Below are 20,375 nucleotides of genomic sequence, written 5' to 3'. Positions count from 1 at the left end.
CAGCCTAACAATGCAGAGCTGCCCTGAGGCAGCAATCAAAAATTAATACTAATTATCATGTGAATACTGCATTAACTCAGAAGAATTATGAATTATAAATCTGCAACATGGTTCCCCTCTCAGAACGGCCTTGCATGCATGAGGATGTGAATTTTTTTTTCTTCTCGCTGACACATTTTTGAGGAGTCTGTCACAAAATAAATAACTGTGCATGCAGACGTACCATCACTGCTCTTGATTTATTATAATTATTTTTTGTTAAATACACTGTCATTATGTATTAAAGGTAAAAACGTTTTGGTCCATTTTCACCGTATTTGTCTTTAAGGTCATCACCAAGGGATCTGAGGAGGTATCTATCAACACATTTTTATTATCTTATAACTTGAGTGCTTGTATTAATTTCACTTTTGGCTGACTGTGGACATAAGAGTTGTGTCAAAGCACTTAAATCTAACTCACTATTGGCTCTGGTAAATCATTCAGAGCTTTAAATCAGCCGTTAAATACATTTCAAGACGGTCAAATGATGCTTTGCAGGAGTCAAAAAAATGTAAAAATCAACTCATTCAAATGTGGTAAAATTAAAGTAATCACAATATTATACTGCAGAATAATACAGACATATACACTCTCAGTGATTTTAGAATAAATGGTGCTACATACGGTGTGTAGGAATTAGCCCAGTGGCACATGCCTTTGGTGACTCATGATCATACTTATGAGGTGACTATAAAACATGAAGAACACTGCTACAGTAATGCTTAAAAACAGTTTTATAGGATATATTGGTGCATTATTCAAGAAATTTCTGTGTTTTTGCAAGTATGATTCAGATGTGATAAAGTAGGCTATATGTTATGATTTGTCTTTTTTTGTCATTTAACAGTGTTCAGATTGGATTATTTTATAAAGCAAAGTATATCTCTGATTTTGAATCCAAGTTACGAATAAATAGTTTATAAGCAGTTATATGATAAAGTTTTGTTTTCAAGTTTTCAGTTTTTTAATTGATCAAAATACAATATTTATGGACCCTGTGCTGAGAGACAAACAAACAAAGCGTGCATGTGATTAACGACTTCCAGGAGCAACAATCCTTCCCGTCTGGCTGACCTGCATCTCAATGGAAACGAAGCCAGACGCTACAGCAGTTCTAGAAGCTCTCACTGCATTTTAATAGAGGCGATGATGTCATAAAACTCCCTCTTTCTCTCATGTGCAGGCAAGTGAGTGCACAGGAAAAAAATCATGCAGAAAGCACACGCCCTCACACGCGTATAGGAAGATATTGACAAAGCACACGTGTATGAAAACAAAATACCTGCAGCCTTCAGTTTACCAGCCAGCTCATACAGCAGCTTGGAGTTGTCAGGGCTCTTCAGGCCTCATCTTAAATAAACACAAAGACATGAAGGTCAGCCGCCGCGAGGTTTAAGCTTTGATTTCCACCGGGACCACAAAACACTGCATGAACTCTTTCTGTTGCAACTTCAGGTACAAATACACACTAAACTGCACATGCTACAATGTGCTTCTTTAACACTAATAGGCCTGATAGGTCACTTGGCCTCAAAAACTTGGCCTCAAAAAGGTTTTCCAAATTTGATATGATGGACATGATAAAAACAACAAAAACTAGTTGGCTCAGTATTGGGAAGAAATATGAAATATGTTGCATATCCAAAATTGAATACACTTACGATACCCTGAAAAAGGTTTGCCATATTGTATCTCCAAATATCACTTTAGCTCCGATGTGTCACTCCTGGTTTAGAGTTCTGCTGGAGCCATCATGAAAGCCCAGCAGGAGAGGGTGGGGAATCTTACTAAATTAATCAAAAACATACACCATACAGTACCCTGAAGTGTGGCTTTTGATATCTTAATTACACAACAGCTAGACAATTATTGTGAGTAAAAGCATTTGTATCATTTAAGGAATGGGTTCTTTAATTAAAAGGCTTTTTTTCTTTCCTTATTTTAATCTCATTTTATTAGTATATATCAAATATTCAGTGTATTAGAATAAATTGTAAATCCTAGCGGGGAGGTTTTACTGTAAGCCCTTTGGGAGTTTGTGCCTCTCATGATCTTTTCAATGTTTTTTGTTACTTACTTTTGCTATTATCCTTTGTGCAAACAAACTAAACTGAACTAAAAAGAGGCATGTCAAAAGTAAGTGTCCATATATTGTACATGTTTTTAAAAATCATCTTAATTAAGGACATAACCAGCTGGAATTGAAATGATTACCAAAATATTTGAATAAATTTTAAAAAATCCATGGCACATTGTTAAGCTGTACAACTTTAAAAAGGATCAGTCTGTTTTCACCGAAGAATTATTTGAAAAAAATAACAGCTACAAAAGAAAACGTCACTACCCGACTCAATAGCAGCACTTCATCCTTTTTTGTCCTTAAAAAATAAAGATGCTCCAGTGGACATAAACAAATTGGCACAACTTCAACTGAATCAAGCCCGGGGACTTCGAAGGAATCGGCACAGTAAATTACTTATAGGTCTGACAATAAAGGCAAAGTGCCATAGAACCCTAAAACATTCAAGAGACAACGAGTCACTGTGAAAAGTTCAGTAATGCAGCCCAGGAGAGCCCCCCCTGAATTCCAAACAAGAACATTTTGCTCTTGCCAAAGTTTAAGTGGATGATTTCAGTCACACATATATATTTCATGAGGTTAATGGGCCCCATCAAATTGTGATTAGAGATTCTTCAGGGAGGCTTTTATGCTGGAGTGACAGCTAGGATGGCTGAGCTTGATCTCGCCGTCATTAACAGGTCACAAACAATAACGCTGCACGTGACGTTTCCTGTCACTCTGTATTGAATACACACACATGAAACACTCGTAAACTTAACCCCTGACCTGCTGCATCAGCAGAACAATGAGCGCATGTGATAATTTAGTCTACATTCAATATTTTATTCCTCTCTGCAGGCTGTTATACAGCGTTCATAAATAAGGCACAACATTGTGATCAAAACTTTGCCAAAGGTTTGAATGATTAAGTGCCCCACACTTAACGCATGCTTCTACAGAATTAATCTGAGTTATCATAATATTGGTTTCTAACTTATCCTTGAGGGGAGAGCAGCAAAGACAGAGACGCAAATTTGCTACAAAGAACCCTCAAGCAAACAGCATCAGCTTGGTCGGTGTGCCTTTCCTCAGTGCTCTTTACATTTTCATTGTTTACGCGGCTTACTGCATTTATCACAAGAGGCTCACCAGCACACACACGCTCCTGACAAAAGCGACTTGGGATTTGACCTCGCTGATGTCTGAAATAGTAGCCACGTCCAGCTAAGCAGACACTCTGGGGAGGAGATTCTGTAAAGGCAACCACAACATGTTTAGGCTTACAAAGCTCTTGCAGAGCTTTAGTGACAGTGACTGAGACTATAAAAGGTAAAGTAATGGTTATAATGAGCTCTCTGAGGACAGGGTGAAAGTATTATGTAAAAGCATAAAAGAGGTCATGCTCAGCCTGGTTTTAAAAATATCAGCAACATAATTCTTTTTTGTTCGAGCCGCTTTTACAATAAGAAATAAAAGTGGCTCGAATACGATACCACTCTCTCTGAGAAACACCATACCTGTGGTACAATTTCAAGTGACTGATGTAAGTGAGTCAGTCACATCAAATCAACCACAAACTGCACCTTGTAAAGCTTATAAAGATCAATATGAGCCGTATTAAAAAATACCTAAGATTTAGTTTAATGCATCCTAATTCAATTGAAATGCCATTAGATGTAGAGGCTGACAGTTCTATTGAACTATCGCAGAATACAGGATGAAGTAGTCACTCATTAAAAAGAAAAAAAAACTTTTAGATGCATTAGAACATTGAGATATAATAGTTAAAATCCAATATGCATAATACAATATCTGATTCTGTATGCATGCCCAAACACTTTGCTCTATGAATTACAGAGGATTATTCTTCTGGGAGTGAGTCTGGATTCACTCAATTTGATTTTGAGCAGACGAATTTCAGTAGCCGACAGCTTTTACAGCTTTTATAAACTCATGATATACAGCAAACTTTTTAATATTTGGAACTGTATTTTTTAAATGTTGAATTAGATTTAATACGAACAATAAATAGACAGAGCTAAAGGGATTTCTATGTCCCATATTTCTGAGCCAGGATTAAGGTTAACAGCTGTAAAAAGATAGCCTTGACAACCTTTACACTTACAAAAATATACAGTCTTCATCTCTGTGACATTAATTTTAATGTTTAGTTTTGAAAGAAAAGTTTGTGAAAGGGAATGTTCACCTTTTTGCCACTGACAGGTGGCAAAGCTTTCCAATAGCAGAGCCTCCAGCACAGATGTGTGCGACGTTTAACTGATTTCGAATTGCTAAAATCAATTAAATTCCTCTTAATCGTCTTAATCTGGTGGGAACCAACAGTATACCACTAATTCTAATTCTCTTCTGATTAAAAAATCAACGTAGAAACACACACACACACACACACACACACACACACACACACACACATTAAGAATCATGTTGTGCCACTTGTATCTTTTTGATCCCTTTGACCTGATCTTCTTAGGCACCTTGCCCGAGAGAAAATAAAAGCACTTCCTGCCATTTAACAAACGACCTTATGGCAGTTCATGCATCCTAACTGAACTCACTACCTTCATGTCAGCTGTGGTCTAATTATAGCTCAGGTATCCCTTTTTGTTTGTGCACTCTTGAACGCTCTGCCAGGTCGCTTCATTTCTGCAATGATGGATCACTCTCCACATCAAACACTGTCACTCTAAGCTATTTTTGATTTGAAAAAACATACAAGAGCCTGTGTTAACACAGGCAGGAGATACAGGATGTACAGCATGCCTTTGATCACCAGTGCCCTTGAATGAACCAGTTTGGGCAAACCAAAAATACTGCAGGCTTACCTTTACACAGTTGCTATCAGGCATGAGACTTCTCCCATCTTGCTGGCAGCAGTGATGCATTCAGTGTAATACAGGGCAGGTTGTCGGTTAGGGTGCCGCTCTGGAGGAGACTGGCCTGTAGGAAACATTTTATACGTCTGCAAGTATAAAAAACAAGATAAAGCACAAAATAATGTTACCTTATAGGCGACTATGACGTCACTTCACTTGTAGTGCTTGGTATGACAGCCAACAACCTGCATTGAGGTCATTGGTCATGTTTGTTTCATGGTTTAATGACAATGAAGTGTCAGTATAGACCCAACTGTGTCAAAGGCCAGAAGCATTTCCTACAGCAGGTCTGATATGGCAGGAATACTACACTAAACATACAGTAGTGACCCTGTCCTCAAACACATGTGCAAAAACATGAAGCTACACCAGCCAGCTAACAAAGCAGGTCCCAAAAGAAATTTCCTTAACACCAGACTGTAAATCTATGATGGCTGTTGATTAAATAAAAAAAGATAGATGAATAAATAGATAAATAAAATAAAATTAAAATAAAATAAAATAAAATAAAATAAAAATAAATAAAATCAAATTAAAATAAAATAAAAAATGTATATCTGACCCCAGTTGTAGACTAATATGTTGGTCAGTGGACTGCAACAATGTCCTCACTAATATNTAAATAAATAAATAAAATCAAATTAAAATAAAATAAAAAATGTATATCTGACCCCAGTTGTAGACTAATATGTTGGTTAGTGGACTGCAGCAATGTCCTCACTAATATATTAATAATATTAATAATTAATCATTAATATTCATAATAAATCTGTTGTCTGGAAGTTGGGAAATCAATCTTGCCTAAAATATTTTGTTTGGCAGCAATGCAATGCCCTCGCAATTTGTTGTTCTAAAAAAAAAAAGTGGCTGCTTTTTACACAGTAACCACAGTTTGCGCCTCACCTGTAGACAGCGTTGAGGGATAAATCCCCCATTGTGTATCCTGATGTGACCCTGATTTGACCCCACAAACCCACAGCCAAGCTGGTAGTTAACATCACCTTACTGTTAAAGCAATATAACCACATTAACACACACAACTGACTGAATGCATTCATATATTTCTACTCACCATTTTCCCCCAAACTCCTCCTCTTATACACCGATGCTGTCAGCTCAGCTCGTGAGCAAACTAAAGTTGCCAGCCCCGAACCAATCAAGACACTGTTTTAAGCAGGAGGAGCACATCTGGTTTGTGGCTTTCAAAATAAGACTCATTACAGAATGAGTTGCTTTTGCGGTCCCTCTGTCAAAGTGCATTGGTTTGACCTGTGGTTGCAAGAGGGAGGAGAGAGATGCAGAAAAAAAATCTACTCTATATCTTGAACGAACAGAAACAAGACATCAGCAGTAGACCAGTCTGTCCTTGGTTGAGATGCTGCCCAACATCACATGTGACCACTGCAGCAGCTCCTTCAAACTGCTCCTGCAGCAATGATTGACAGAGAAGAGTGGAGGACGCTTTGTTTATTTGGTTTAACAAACTCTACTGAAAACATACAGGAGGAAAAACATGTTTGAACAGACACAGCAAACATTGGCATTATGCAACTGTCTGTATTGTTCACTCCTCTGCAAACACACCGACCTGTCAATGGAAATTGACAATTGGATGTAGGTTATCTAAACAATACAATGTTTGTAAATCTAATTGTTGGACCCAAATTTGATACTCATACATTTATTTTTCTGAACAATGGCTTTTTATATTATTCCCATGAAGACTTAAATTTTATATAATTGCAAGATGGAAGTTTAGTTAAGAGATTTAGTTTTCATATAGGCCTAGTCTATGGATAGAAGATTATAGATTCAAGATTGAGTTAAAGTCCAGTCTCCTGTGTGCTCAGCATTTCTCATCTCCCCTTCTCTGGCAAATGTAGTTCTGCTTTTCCACCAATAGATGGCCTTGTTCTCGAGTAGATGGGCAACCAGAAAGGAGAGGTGGCTTTTCAGATGTCCTCATATCCTGCTGAACTTATGACCAACAAATGAAGAAATAAATAATGAAATTACTGCAAGGATGAATCATTCTGGGCTTAAATTAAAAAACAACAAAAAAATGTGCCTCCAAGTTAAAGACCAACAATGCAACTCTTATTATCATTAATAATAATAATATTATCATTTTCCCATCATGAAATGGAAATAGGTTTGATGTTTGACCAAGATACACAGATCATCTTAAATCAAAACATTAATAGATGCGAAATTAAAATCCTGCTTCAGGGGAGCAAGACAGAAAGTTCTTTCTTATCTGTGTGAATATGTGCAGGACAGTTTAACATACAGTTTACGCATGTAATCATGTGATCCTGTGTATGGACCAAATAATACCCTGATAATAATCAGTTATTGCCTCATTGTGTGACCAAGAAATGCAACTTTTAGGCTAGATTAACTAAACAAATCTGGATTTTTTTTTTGTGGTTAATAGTTTTACAGAGGCTTTGCCACATTTTTTTTAGTACATCGATGATGATGATGGTGATGATGATGATTATCAACATCATGAAATTCATGTGCATCTTAAAAACCGGATGGAAATGGCTCCATTTTGTCGTTAAAACATGAACATTTCTGATTTTTTATTTTTTATTTGATTAAACAAAATATGAACATCTGCATTCTTAAGCTTTTGACACATAAACACACACTGGCTTTATTTATTTATTTATCACAGGTTGGGACAGAGATGCAGAAAGGCGATTGGAGAGTCCGGTGTCGGCGTCATGACGTCAGAGCAGCAGCGTGTGGGACCCCGCAGCCTCCTCGCCCTCAACCCACCACCCACCCCCACCCTCGCACCCTCCCAGTCCGGAGAGACACACGTTATCAGGGAGGCAGCCGAAGGGCCAGTCATCTCCTCACATCTTTTCTGCATCTACCACAATCCCCTTTATCCGTCCTGTATGGTGGATATTATTTTCAGCTCTTCTTTCTTGGGTGATATGGGGGATCATTCCAAAAGTAAGTAAGCTAACCTGCTCGCTGGAGTTTTAAGTGGCAGATTTGGTTTTTCGTCGCGGTGGTGTTATGGGCTACATGATATATTCAGCTGTGCAGCGATTGGTAAAGTTAATTTCTTAATGATGCATTTCCGTGTGGTAGCATTTCTTTGGCTGTGATTGTTTTTAGAAACGGAACAATTCAGTGTTTTGCTTCTTCATCTGTTACATAACATCATGACTTGTCCAGTCTGCAAAATAAAGGAATGCACTGCAAAGCTGAGACACACCAGCTGGACTTTAACATGTAAAATACACAGTGTAAATGCTGCAGGGTTTTTGTTGTGATACTGTGTCTATTTGGATGCGTTATTGGTGTGTGGTTACAATGCTGCGGGCTCTTTGCAGAGAAGCCAGGATTCGCGATGTGTGTAGGATGTGGAAGTCAGATCCATGACCAGTACATACTGAGAGTCTCTCCCGACCTGGAGTGGCATGCAGCCTGCCTGAAGTGTGCAGAGTGCAGCCAGTACCTGGATGAGACCTGCACTTGTTTCGTCCGGGACGGCAAAACATATTGCAAAAGAGATTATGTAAGGTAGGAGTTTGGAAATATTTCCTGTTTAGCTTGTATTATATTAAATAACTTTGAGTGTAAAGTTTAATATATTTAAATACAATAAGAATTTATTTCAGAAGAGGGCAAACCTAATTTAAAAAGTAGGAGTTTGGGCTTAAAAAATGCGCAAAAACCAGAAGACCTTTGTAACACATATTTACTGCACAAAGTACAAGAAAACACACTCAACCGTATTATGACATCTATTAAAATTAAAAAGATATTATAGCATAACAGCATTTAGATCAGCCGACAATTTTCCTCGTTGTGAGTTCTCACATTTCCCCCCAGATTTTTAATTCTTTGACTTTCCTTCCCACCCCCCCGACATTTCCCAGGCTGTTTGGAATAAAATGCGCAAAATGCAACCTGGGATTCAGCAGCAGCGACTTGGTGATGAGAGCCCGGGATAACGTGTACCACATCGAGTGTTTCCGGTGCTCGGTGTGCAGCAGGCAGCTGCTGCCGGGGGACGAGTTCTCCCTGCGGGAAGACGAGCTGCTGTGCCGGGCGGACCACAGCCTGCTGCTGGAGAGGAACTCCGCAGGAAGCCCCATCAGCCCCGGACACATCCACTCCAACAGACCGCTGCACCTGGCAGGTCGGAATATTATTATTACTATTACTATTACTACTACCTGTATTTATTTATTTAGGACACAGGAATTGTCGGCAATTTATTTCTAAATAAAAGGCCTGTCGATAAAGAAATTTATGCAAACAATTCTCATATTTTATAGTAAATTTAACTCATATAAAGTACATTTTTTGTTGGAAAAAACTGCTTTAGTTTAGAGAAATGAAAGGAAAAGTCATGCATTAGTATTTTTTCTATCCTTCTTTAACATCCAGATAATTTGTTTGTGTGTGACGGGCTCGGTGTGTGTGTGCAAAGTGTGTGCTGCGACCTTTCTTTGGGCTAATTTCATAATTGATCTCATTAGCGTTAACCTGCTCTGTTACCATTATCTGAATAATCTGGTATTTGAGTCTCGACGGTGTGTGTGTGTGTGTGTGTGTGTGTGTGTGTGTGTGTGTGTGTGTGTGTGTGTGTGCAGAGCTGTCATCCTGAGGGCTCCTTCCAACAGAAGGAGAACAAAGCAAATGTGTGAATAATGTTCACCAACTTCCTGCTTTAAAGCGCTCGATTCAAAGTACCTCACACACCTCAGCGCGGTGTCACACAGGCCTGCAGCGGTGACAGCTGCAGGAGGGAGGTCACATTCCCTCTGCGTTTCTCAACCTTTCAGACCAACTGAGCTGAAAATACAGATTGCTGGGAAAAAAAGAAAAGTCTATACAGTTAAGGATTATATATAATAACAAAAAAGTAAACATAAGTTATGAAAGTAGCTGAAATTCTGAAATGACTGTCTTTCACCTCAGTAAATTACGCACCAGTATTCGTTCTTATTTTCACGTTAGATGTAAATACACAAAGCTTTTTTTGTTGTCATAGGAACTTTCTAAAGACAGTTATGTTTTCCCCCTCTTGCAGACATTTCTAAAAAAAATGTCAGGCTGATAAATTGCTATTATTGCATAACACAAAATATCCAAGAGGCATCAAAGGCAAGACAGTGCAGATTGAGATTAATGGGCTGCTGACTTATTTCAAAATCCAAAAGGCTTTCTGAGGCCTTTCTACACTTTCTGACAGACGCTTTCCCCCCTCCTCCTCCGTCCTCTGCAGACCCGGTCACGGTGCGGCAGGCCCCGCATCGGAACCACGTCCACAAGCAATCTGAGAAGACGACCCGGGTCCGGACGGTGCTGAACGAGAAGCAGCTGCACACGTTGCGGACCTGCTACAACGCCAACCCGAGGCCGGACGCGCTGATGAAGGAGCAGCTGGTGGAGATGACTGGCCTGAGCCCCAGGGTGATCCGGGTCTGGTTCCAGAACAAGCGCTGCAAAGACAAGAAGAAGTCCATCCTGATGAAGCAGCTCCAGCAGCAGCACCACAGTGATAAGACTGTAAGCATCTTCGTAAGTTTGGCCACTTGATTTCTACGATTTTTCATTCATTCATTCATTCATGGAGCCTTTGTTTATTTAAAACCTTGACCAAGGTACATGTTGACTCAATTCACCCTGTCATATTTCTGTTTTTAAATTCTATTAAGATGCAGAGTGAAAAGATGCAACCCATATGAACTAAATAACTTTCTGGCTTAATTGTTTTCTTAAAAAAAAAATGTTTTTTTTTAAATTGGTAGCTGTTTGCCCTGTGATTACTCCTCTTCTCCCTATAATGTTAATCACTGTAATTTTCCTCATTTATAATCTTTATTTTTTAATACTTAACTTATATTAAGCCACAGCACAGCCGCTCCTGTTGGCTCCAGTGATTTTCTGTATTCAAACTTAAGGTCAATAAATAATGGATCGACTGCTTTGGCTTCAGTTGCTTAACCTGAAAGATTAAAACATCCTCTGCAGCCAGGCTATGTCTGCATCATGGGAAACATGTCTCCATCTGAGACCATAGATAAATCTTTGAGGAAACTTGGAGGTAAAGGAAATTTGGAAAACGTGTATGTGTCATGAGGTTTTCAGTGCTTTCAAAGGTGACATATGCTTTCTTGCATGACACACACAATGCTAATGTTGTGTTTTCTTTTTAAAAAAATGATTTTGTCAGAACCTGCAGGGTCTCACAGGGACACCTCTTGTGGCCGGGAGTCCTATCCGTCATGAGAGCGCCGTGCAGGGGAACCCAGTGGAGGTTCAGACCTACCAGCCTCCATGGAAAGCCCTGAGTGAGTTCGCCCTGCAGAGCGACCTGGACCAGCCAGCCTTCCAACAACTGGTGTGTGTGTGTGTATTCAGCACAGACTGAGCTAGATGTGCACACAGAGACATGCATGCACTGCAGACCCATGACTTAGTCCTATCAATCTATTTATCAGCCATTTTGCATGCACGCTCGCAAAGAATTTTGGTGCTCACATGTGCACAAACAGTATTAGCATGTAATTACATACATGCACACATGCATGCCAGCATTGTGTCTTCACATCAGCAAAGACAGGGAAGCTGTGTTTTGAAGGAATGCCTTTCAAAATAAAAGCCTGAATATGTCGCATTTTCTGACGCACTTTCTGTCTCTTTAGGTGTCTTTCTCTGAATCGGGCTCTCTCGGGAACTCCTCGGGCAGCGACGTGACTTCTTTGTCCTCTCAGTTACCGGACACCCCCAACAGTATGGTACCCAGCCCGGTGGAGACGTGAAACGGGGCCCCTCAGACCTGTCGGTCCCCCTCTCCTGCAAGGACAGTTGCAGCATGATCCCGGTCCCCTTGCATGTGACCAGCTCATCACATCGCCCAAACTACAGAGAGGAGATTTTTGTTTTTCTTTGTGACATGGAGGAGATGGAACCAAGAAAGCACCGATGACTCCGAGTTATTTTTTTTGTGGAGCTTTCATTGACAAAAAACTAAAGCAGAACAATTGTTGCATGATACGGAGAAAGCAGATGTACAGAAGACCTCCTGATGGATATATACAGCAAACCTTCCCTCTGAAAATTGGAAACATTTCCATGTCGAAGCAGATGGACATTCTGCGGTTTCATTGTGATGATATTGTGTCTTGTTTCTTCAACATGAGAATTTTTTTGATACATTTATTGCGTTGTCGAGTCCCGTTGACTCTTTGTCTTAAGGTCAGAGCATGATAATCTGCAAATTATTCGTGTTGTAAAATACTTTATCTTAAGGGCAGGTTGTTTGAGCTTCTCGAACACAAAGTAAATTATTGTTATATTATTTATTGTTAGGAAAGCGATTCGTAAAGGGATTAATAACTGATAAAAAAATAAAAAAGCTGAATACATATATGACGTGTCTGGATGACCAATGTTTGTGCAGGCGCATTTTTTCTTCTTTTTTTTTTTTACCTGCTCTCACTTTTTTTTTGCATTTTCAAGCCAATATCGTAATTTATTTAAAAATGCAGCTCTGCCATTAACAACAACTGTCCATCTTTTATTGCAAAACTAAGACGAGAAACGAATTGATTCCACGGAGCTATAATTACATTTTGTTTTCCACCGCTCTGATGGCGACAAAGTCAAATTCACTGTCCAGATCCGACGCTGCAACAGATCGTTACTCCTCAAGACAGCGGGTCATTTCTGATTTGGGACACGTGCAACAATAAAGCTTCTGCAGGACAGTGGCCGATTTGAGGAGCAGATTCAAAGCATTTAAAAACTAAAACAAATATTCATGCAGCTGCGCTGGATATGTTGTTTGTCCTGTTCAAACTGTATCAAGTGAATGAATTGAAGCCTGGAGGCTCGGTTGTCTTATCACCCCCCCTCCATCTGCGGTGCTCTCCCCCTCGGTTATATAGCAGGACTCGGTCAGTGGTCATTTACTATCTCGGGGGCAAAAACCTGCTGTAAATTGTGCTCAGTCCAGTTCCTCTGGTTGAGTCACAAGCTGGTCTAGACAGCGCGGAGGGATCGGCGACCTCTTATCTAGTCCTGGCATCACCTGCAAGCGATACACTGACTGAAGCCACAACAAACAAACTAAACACCCCCCCTCTATACACACACACATACACACTCTCCCCCAAAGCCCCTCGTATGTGAGGGGAGCAGAGAGCAGCTCGTAAAGGGTCACTTCTCCTCCTCGGTTTATTTTCCTTGAGTGAATTGCGTTATTGCGCACGGGTCAGCCGAGATGACAGCTCAGGCTAAATGAACTGACCTCCTTTACACTGTGTGCAGGACAAAACAAAGCTGCCATGTATGCACTGAGAGTCTGCTGAGACACTTGTTTTTCCAGATACATATAGGTCATTTATTTATTTTTCTTGAGTGAGCACAGGAGCATGCTCTCTCAATTTTACTTATCATGTCAGGAGTGGAAAAACCTGCCAATCAGTGGGATAATTTAATAATGTCTTTGATTCAGTTTTAGAGAAAAAGGAAAAGGAAAACGCGTTTTTAATTACAAGAAAATAAATTAAATTTAAATATGTTTAAGTCTCAAAACAATTCTTAAAACAAATTAAATAATCCCAAGCTCTGATTTCAATCCTTACCTGAACAAAACTGGCGTTAATAATTCACCAAATTATTACTGACCTTATTTTCATATTAGATCGTTTTTGGCTGTGAAAAAATGATACAAAAAAAAGTTATTTTATTATATTTTTTTGTGTCTAGTACACTGACAGCGTCTTAATCGGAAGTTTGAATGACAACGGGCTAATAATAGATTTGTAATTGAGCTATTTCAAATAAGATAAGCAAACAATGCGAGCAGATTAAGATAACAGAGATAAGAGAAAAATAACAATGGCGCTTACAGACAAGAATGCAGGCCTATTAACTGTCCTGCAGCACAAAATCATTGTGGGGCCATACATGTTTCGAAAACATCTAATTTCCAGCCTGGATACTGTATATAACTCATCCCCCAAAGGCTCGAGATAGATAACATTAAAATAATATGCGTGTGAACTGAACCAATATTTAGTATTACTTTAAAAAAATGATCCCAATGTCATTTTTAACCCTTCAGTTGCAGGCAACAAAACAGAACTGCAAAAAGATTTGTGAACGTATTAAATAAAATAAGCTTTTATTTAGAGAGCTGCAACATCAATATGAATATAAGGAAATAAAAAACTAAGAAGAATCAGTCAGGAAATGTTCTTAAAATGATTTCTAAATTCAAAATTATATATTAAAAAAAAATGCAAATAAGAAAAAAAGGTGAATTCATTTAAATGCACAATCACTTTCACCAAAACTAAAAAAATGTAGGCCAACTGAATTTTATTCTCCATTTTATGTTTTTCCGCCTCAGCCCGTCGCATTAGTCTGTGTTAGTGTGTTAGTGTGTGTTGCTCATGCAGACCAGAGATCACGTCCTCTGACACCCATAAAATGACGCCTGAGTACCTGCGGGCCACATGATCTGCTATGAAGTCTATCAATGGGCGTTTCCCCTCAGTGCGTTAAACAAGAACCAAAATAAACATGGACACACACACACACACACACACACACACACACTGAGCCAATCACTGGATCACTCTTTTCAATAATAGTCTAATAACACAGTGTAACGGGTCATGTTTGGGCCTCACTGACTTGCACGCAGAGACCCTATATTTTTTATCTCTTCTTTATTTCTCACATTTTTTAAATTTTTTTTTTTTTTTTTTTTTACCAAACCACTGCCACAGTGTAGTTTCCCCTCCACATTATTTAGTATTAACTCCGACTGCATGTGTCAAGTTGCCTCGCTGCAACTAGACGCTGTCAGAGGGAATGACACCGTATCATTAATGATTAAGAGGACGAGTCCATTTAAAGGTGTGATGTAATTCTCTAATTGGTGGAGGGTTGGACGTAATTAGATCATCCGGCGTGCTCGGGAGGACTGCAGCACCGCCCACGACCACGAGTCACTAAACGGTCACTGACTGACAGACACATGGATCATGTTCTTTAATCCGTGTAGACCAGGGGTTTTTTTGTTAGTGTGTGGGGATAAATAAATAAAACTCAACGAATATTGGCGCATTTAAGCATGCTGATTTTCACAGTTTCTTTTCTGTCCAAAAAGAGGAATATTTAAGATAATGTTTCTCATAATTTATGGCAATTTAACAGAATTACATGGTCATATATCTGTGCGTTTTCTAGGCTTTAAACCAACCAGCCCGAATTGTATTTAGAGCCTGATATCAGCAAAACAATTTCACATTATCATTTTATTTAAAGGGTCTATTTTTGACCATTATAGGAAACATTTTTCTGGCCTGACCCTGACTCTAACACCTTTTGGGAAAGAGGAAATACAGTCTTTAAAATGTGTTGATGTCAGTGCACCTCAGCGGCAAAAAAGATGTGGGCATTTACACTCAGGTGCCATTTTATTAGGTACACCTAGCTAAAAGCAATGCAGTGTAATACAGCTATCCTGCAATAAATACCTACCGTTATAAAGATTATAATGCTTAGATTTTAAAAAGATGTTCATTCAACATTTCGGCTGCTGCATTATACTGAGAGGTGTTTCTAATAATTTGTCCACCTCATTTTTATCAGTGAGAGTAGACATTAGAAGCACTTCTCAGTTTAACTCTATAGATTGTAAATGTATTTAAAGCCAGTGTTTATAGATCTAATTACCAAACTGACAGTTAAACCCTTTTAACCATTGTTCACTAACAATGATGATAACTGCAAAGTCAGTTATCACAATTCAGTTTAACAATTGAGCTGTAAGATCTGCTGCTTATTAATTCTAACATACCTTCAAACAAAGTCATAAACATAAAAAAAACAAATACTATATATTTTACAAGTTATTTTTTTTTCTTTCTGCCTGTAAAATCTGTGACATTCTGGGTAAATCTCCATCTTACAGATTTTGAAGAACCACTGGTGAAATTATGGGCTCCAGTTCAGTTACAAGGACAGAAAGGGAATAAAATGAAATCTTTCAGTCTTAAACAAGATGTTGTAATTCTGATGTGCGTCTTATATAGGCTAAGTAAGCCATCATACATAGATGCATGCTTTCATAATTTATTTGAACAACCCATAACTGAATCTCACAACCTTTGTTGCCATTGGCAGGTCACAAATGTGAGCTGGCCCGTTACTGACATTTACTGACAACATTTATTTTTTCAGATATACGTTATAGTGAGGAAAGAGCCAGGGCTGAACAAAGGAGGCAGCAATACGGGGGAAAGATAAAGACAAAATAAAGGACAAAGGAGAAATAAAATCTCCATCAAACCTGATGTGCCAAAATGACACCCTGCAATACCATTCACACACGTTTGCACATTATATCTTGAAGTACAGATTTGCCCAGTTATATTTTTGTTTGACTAACAGTGAAACTGTGAGAGTTAATCTTTTCATTTAATTTCAAATATATTATTACTATTATTTTTGTTGTTTTTGCTTTTCAGCAATTCATTTTGTGAATTTTCAAGGTAGCAGCACATAAAAATCACATGAACCATCCGTGTGCCCATATGATAGATTGCAAATGAACATGTTCATATTTGAACCTTAGAAATGGGAAATCAGTGCCACCATCAGAAGGGTTAGTCCAACACTGTTGTGTACAAGAACAAAGGTTTTGTGCATTTTCATTCAAAGGGATTCGAAACACATATAAAAAGATAAAGATAAACACAAGTATGTAAATATGTTTAAATAGGTTTATTATGGTCCTGACAATTTGTCTGCAACCCCCTTCTGAACCCTCCCGTTGCATTCGAAGGACAGTCCTTAGACTATTGAATTAGCATTACTGACAAACACTGTGTAAAAATAAGTGTGCGTGATTTCTGTGGAGGCTCTGTGAAAGTTTCGACACTCGGGTCCACTGTGACCTTGCTCCTCCAGTGGGGGCCACCAGCAGAGGAACTGCTGGGACGAACTTCAAATCCAAAACTCTCCGGGGAAGCATTCTGACAGACTGACTTAATGCAGAGACTGAACTGGGAGCTTTCTTTTTCTGCAAGAGAAAAAAGAAGAGGGGAGGGTGAGAGAAAGTGTCGCACTTGAGTGGAGACACAACAATGACTGGGCCGAGGGTCTCGATAGATATTGTAAAAGGAAATCACACATTATGAGATGGATATGAGAAATAAATATGTCTGTAGCATGTTAACGCACACTGGTCCACCACCTATGAAAGGGAAGAGAGAAATCTAGAACAACAGGATGTACTGAAATGAAACAACAAAGATCTCTTTATTCGTCTTAATCCCATATAACACAGCCAGATAGAGCTTTAGCTCCCATGTCAGCATCATTACATTGTGCACTGTGTTTGCACTGTGTTGTCTCCCCCTCTTGTCAGGTGTTTTTAATGGGAAATTTAAGGACCAATTTATCTCCGATGGGTAATGGCCAATTTAACATCTGGTGACAAGAATTTAATCTTCTCTACTCTTAGGTTACACTGATAATGAAAGGGCAGCGTCAACATCTATGTGCAGTGGCGGGCTACTTGTGTACTATCGATCCAGGGCAATGAATGCTGCTTTTATGGGAATCTGACACAATGAGTAAATATCCACATATTATCCTTTAAACTTTTAAAAGCACCAGGGCCAGTGGGGGATTGGAGGTATTTTAGGGAGGTGCATTAAAAAACAAATATTGATTTTTTTCTTTCACAACAGCTTTTGCCTTTATGTTTTGTGCTGACATATTTTGACCATCATCTTTTATATTTTTAAAGCTATTGTTGTGGTTGAAACAAAGAGAAATATTGCATAGCTGCGCCACTCAGGTGATTTTCAAACTTAACTGTCCAGTGTGTAGAGTTTAGTGGCTTCTGGCAGTGACGTTGCAGAACTGAAACCTCTCCTGTGTGCCAAGCATGTACGGTGGCTGATGTTAAAACACACAAAAAAGCGAATGGCCCTGTCTAGAGACAATGCTTGATTTGTCTGTTTTAGGGTACTTTAAAACAACATGGTGGACTCTGTGGAAGAGGACCTGCTTCATATATAGATATAAATGGCCCAATCTAAGGTAAAGGAAACAGTGATTCTTATCTAAAGGTGATTGTAAACTGGTTATGAATATTATACACCATTTCGACAGATAGACGCCCCTAAATCCTACCCACTGAACCTTTAATGACAGCAAGACATGTCCTCCTCTGTACTTTAGGTGAACCTACAAGTTGCAACAGTAGCAGCTTGCCTGTGGTATTACACCACAAAACCTGAGTATGTATCAAAGTATCTGTGTGTCCTCATTCGTGCACACAAGAGTTTCTAGGCATGTTGCTCACACTGCATGCATGTATGTATCTGTGTGTGTGTGTGTGTGTGTGTGTGTGGAGGGATGGTGAGCAGACCTCAGGCTCACCTGGAACACACACAGAGAGCCACAATCAGCCTCTCTGGTCCCGCTGCTGAGACAGTGTCAGAGCTCCGTAAATCACAGCGCCCCACCCACGCATAAATCTGCTGCAAAAACAACACACCAACGCCCATTAGGAGGAGAAAGGAAGGTTGGAGCCGCCCCACTTGACAATGACTCGCTATAAAACACAGCGAAGGTTCACCTGTACTTTGACAGGACCGAACTGTCATTAGCCGAACGAGGAAGACAAACACGTGTCACTGGAAGCAAACAATGAGGCAGCAGAGTGTGAGTCACTTAAGATGAGGGACGGCATCAAAAGGTTTCAGGGAGACACTCTGGCGTTCATCAGGTTCATATCAGTGTCAGTTCAGGAGTTCAAGAATGTTTTCAGGAAGTCTTTGTGTTTTTGATTTAGTGCTAAAGTTCAATTAACCTCCTGACTCATGAGTTAGGATGGAACAGAGACTAGCTTTAATTATAGCATACGGAGCAGAAACTGAAATGTGAATGCCACTGATATACTGTTCCTGTCAGATGAAAACACTACGAGTCACAGGAGTCGAATTTTCACACGATCAGGGAAAATGACTTCCAGTTTATATTGATAAGGTCTCATTCTTCATCTGAAACACACAGTGTCATGCAGTGTCATGTATTAACTGCTAAATAGGACATCCATATGTGCATTACACATCTGTTTGTGTCTCTTAAATATAGAAAGTTATATATACAGCACACATATACAGCATTTATCCTAAATTTCCAGGTAAAACACAAATCCTTTCCAACAAGACAAGAATTACATTGTGTCCAGTGCCACCGCAGCAGTCTGGAACAAACCATGACCAGTTCAAGAAATGGTCCACAACACTGAGGACATACAAAGAGCAGCACAAATGGTCCCGAGTCAGTGAGAGATGAAGAGAGTCAAATAAAAAAAGGGGAAGGGAGGGCTCTGCCTGCCAACTGCAGTGATCCCCTTGTCCCAAGGCGTTCCTGCCACTTTAAGAAATGAAGCAATATCATTAATGGAGGCCTCCAAGGGCTGACATCTTGCTCCAATTCACCAGTCCCCGTCCATCACACCATTACGGTGGGCCCAGCAGAATTAAAATCCAATCACTCCTCTGGCTAGTTTGATTAAGGAGGGCAACCGCACAAAGAAGGGGCTCTGACCCATTGTTGCCTCTGCCAGAGAGTCCCCAGAGGCTGGAGCAGGTTTCTGGTCCCAGGGAGCACCCAGACAAACCCTGGTCACTGCTGAGGCGTCACAATAATCTGGTGTGACGCCTCAGTGTTGAATGTTTTGAAGTTAGTTTTATGGCTCTCTGCAGTATTTGTTGGTAGCCATGGGGATTATACAGCAATGGTCAGATATAAACTTGTTGAATATGATATTTACAAATGAAATGAGAGGTTGTTGCGCACTGAAGTTCCCAGAACAATTTCTATTGATGCAATTTGTAGACCTAGAGGGTCTAAGAATCCATGTGAACTAAAAGCATCCTATGTATAAGGACAAACAATGTGGTCTCCACCTACAATTAGGAGATCACATGACTCAATATAGCACCCATTTTAAAAACTGTGTATTGTAAGAAATGTATCATCTATATCCTGAATGGGCTACAGTCCTTTCTTAAGGATATTATGTGTTTTCAGCATGTATTGTGGGTTTTTTAGCCATGGCTCTGGGGATGACAATGTCAGTTGGTCTTCACTGAAATATCTCAACAACTATCTGATGATTTGCCGTGAAATTTTGTGCAGACATTCATGGTGCCCAGAGGATGAATCCTACTGACTTTAGGGATGTCCTGGCTTTTCCTCTAGTGCTCAAAATTTGTCCAAAACTTTGGTTTTTGACCAAATATGAAGCTAATGATGATATTCCTGTCAGCCGTACCTGAACTGTGTGTATTGCAAAT

At 39.4% G+C, this 20,375-nt stretch overlaps 1 protein-coding gene and 1 long non-coding RNA gene across 4 annotated transcripts; one reads left to right on the top strand and one right to left on the bottom strand.

Annotated features, from left to right (window-relative positions):
• Positions 1-2,971: 2,971 nt before the first annotated feature.
• Positions 2,972-6,173, bottom strand: LOC126391692 (uncharacterized). The gene is made up of 3 exons (XR_007570110.1): positions 6,071-6,173; positions 4,948-5,084; positions 2,972-3,355 (listed from the first exon to the last, which is right to left on the bottom strand). It is a non-coding gene; the product is annotated as an uncharacterized LOC126391692 (long non-coding RNA).
• A 1,629-nt stretch (positions 6,174-7,802) lies between these two features.
• On the top strand, positions 7,803-12,605 carry isl2b (ISL LIM homeobox 2b). Of its 3 annotated transcripts, none has more exons than XM_050052209.1 (6): positions 7,803-7,968; positions 8,355-8,544; positions 8,904-9,166; positions 10,259-10,542; positions 11,210-11,377; positions 11,682-12,425. In XM_050052209.1, the coding sequence occupies exons 1-6, from the start codon at positions 7,911-7,913 to the stop codon at positions 11,796-11,798; spliced, it is 1,080 nt and encodes a 359-aa protein (XP_049908166.1). In that variant the 5' UTR covers positions 7,803-7,910; the 3' UTR covers positions 11,799-12,425. The 3 variants fall into 3 exon arrangements, with proteins under 3 accessions (XP_049908166.1, XP_049908160.1, XP_049908173.1); XM_050052203.1 differs by having other exon boundaries at positions 10,259-10,554; XM_050052216.1 differs by lacking the exon at positions 7,803-7,968 and having other exon boundaries at positions 8,355-8,539; positions 10,259-10,554; positions 11,682-12,605.
• Positions 12,606-20,375: the final 7,770 nt, after the last annotated feature.

This window comes from Epinephelus moara, chromosome 1 (genome assembly GCF_006386435.1).
Source record: "Epinephelus moara isolate mb chromosome 1, YSFRI_EMoa_1.0, whole genome shotgun sequence".
In the NCBI taxonomy this organism is placed as follows: Eukaryota; Metazoa; Chordata; class Actinopteri; order Perciformes; family Serranidae; genus Epinephelus; species Epinephelus moara.
The sequence above is the reverse complement of the archived record's forward strand: the minus strand, read 5'-3'. Positions and strand labels throughout refer to the sequence as shown.

Coding starts and splice junctions, on each gene's coding strand:
- isl2b (XM_050052203.1), top strand. CDS start 7,911: ATGGTGGATATTATTTTCAGCTCTTCTTTCTTGGGTGATATGGGGGAT. Junction 9,167..10,258: donor CAGACCGCTGCACCTGGCAG/GTCGGAATATTA, acceptor CGTCCTCTGCAG/ACCCGGTCACGGTGCGGCAG. Junction 10,555..11,209: donor ATAAGACTGTAAGCATCTTC/GTAAGTTTGGCC, acceptor TGATTTTGTCAG/AACCTGCAGGGTCTCACAGG.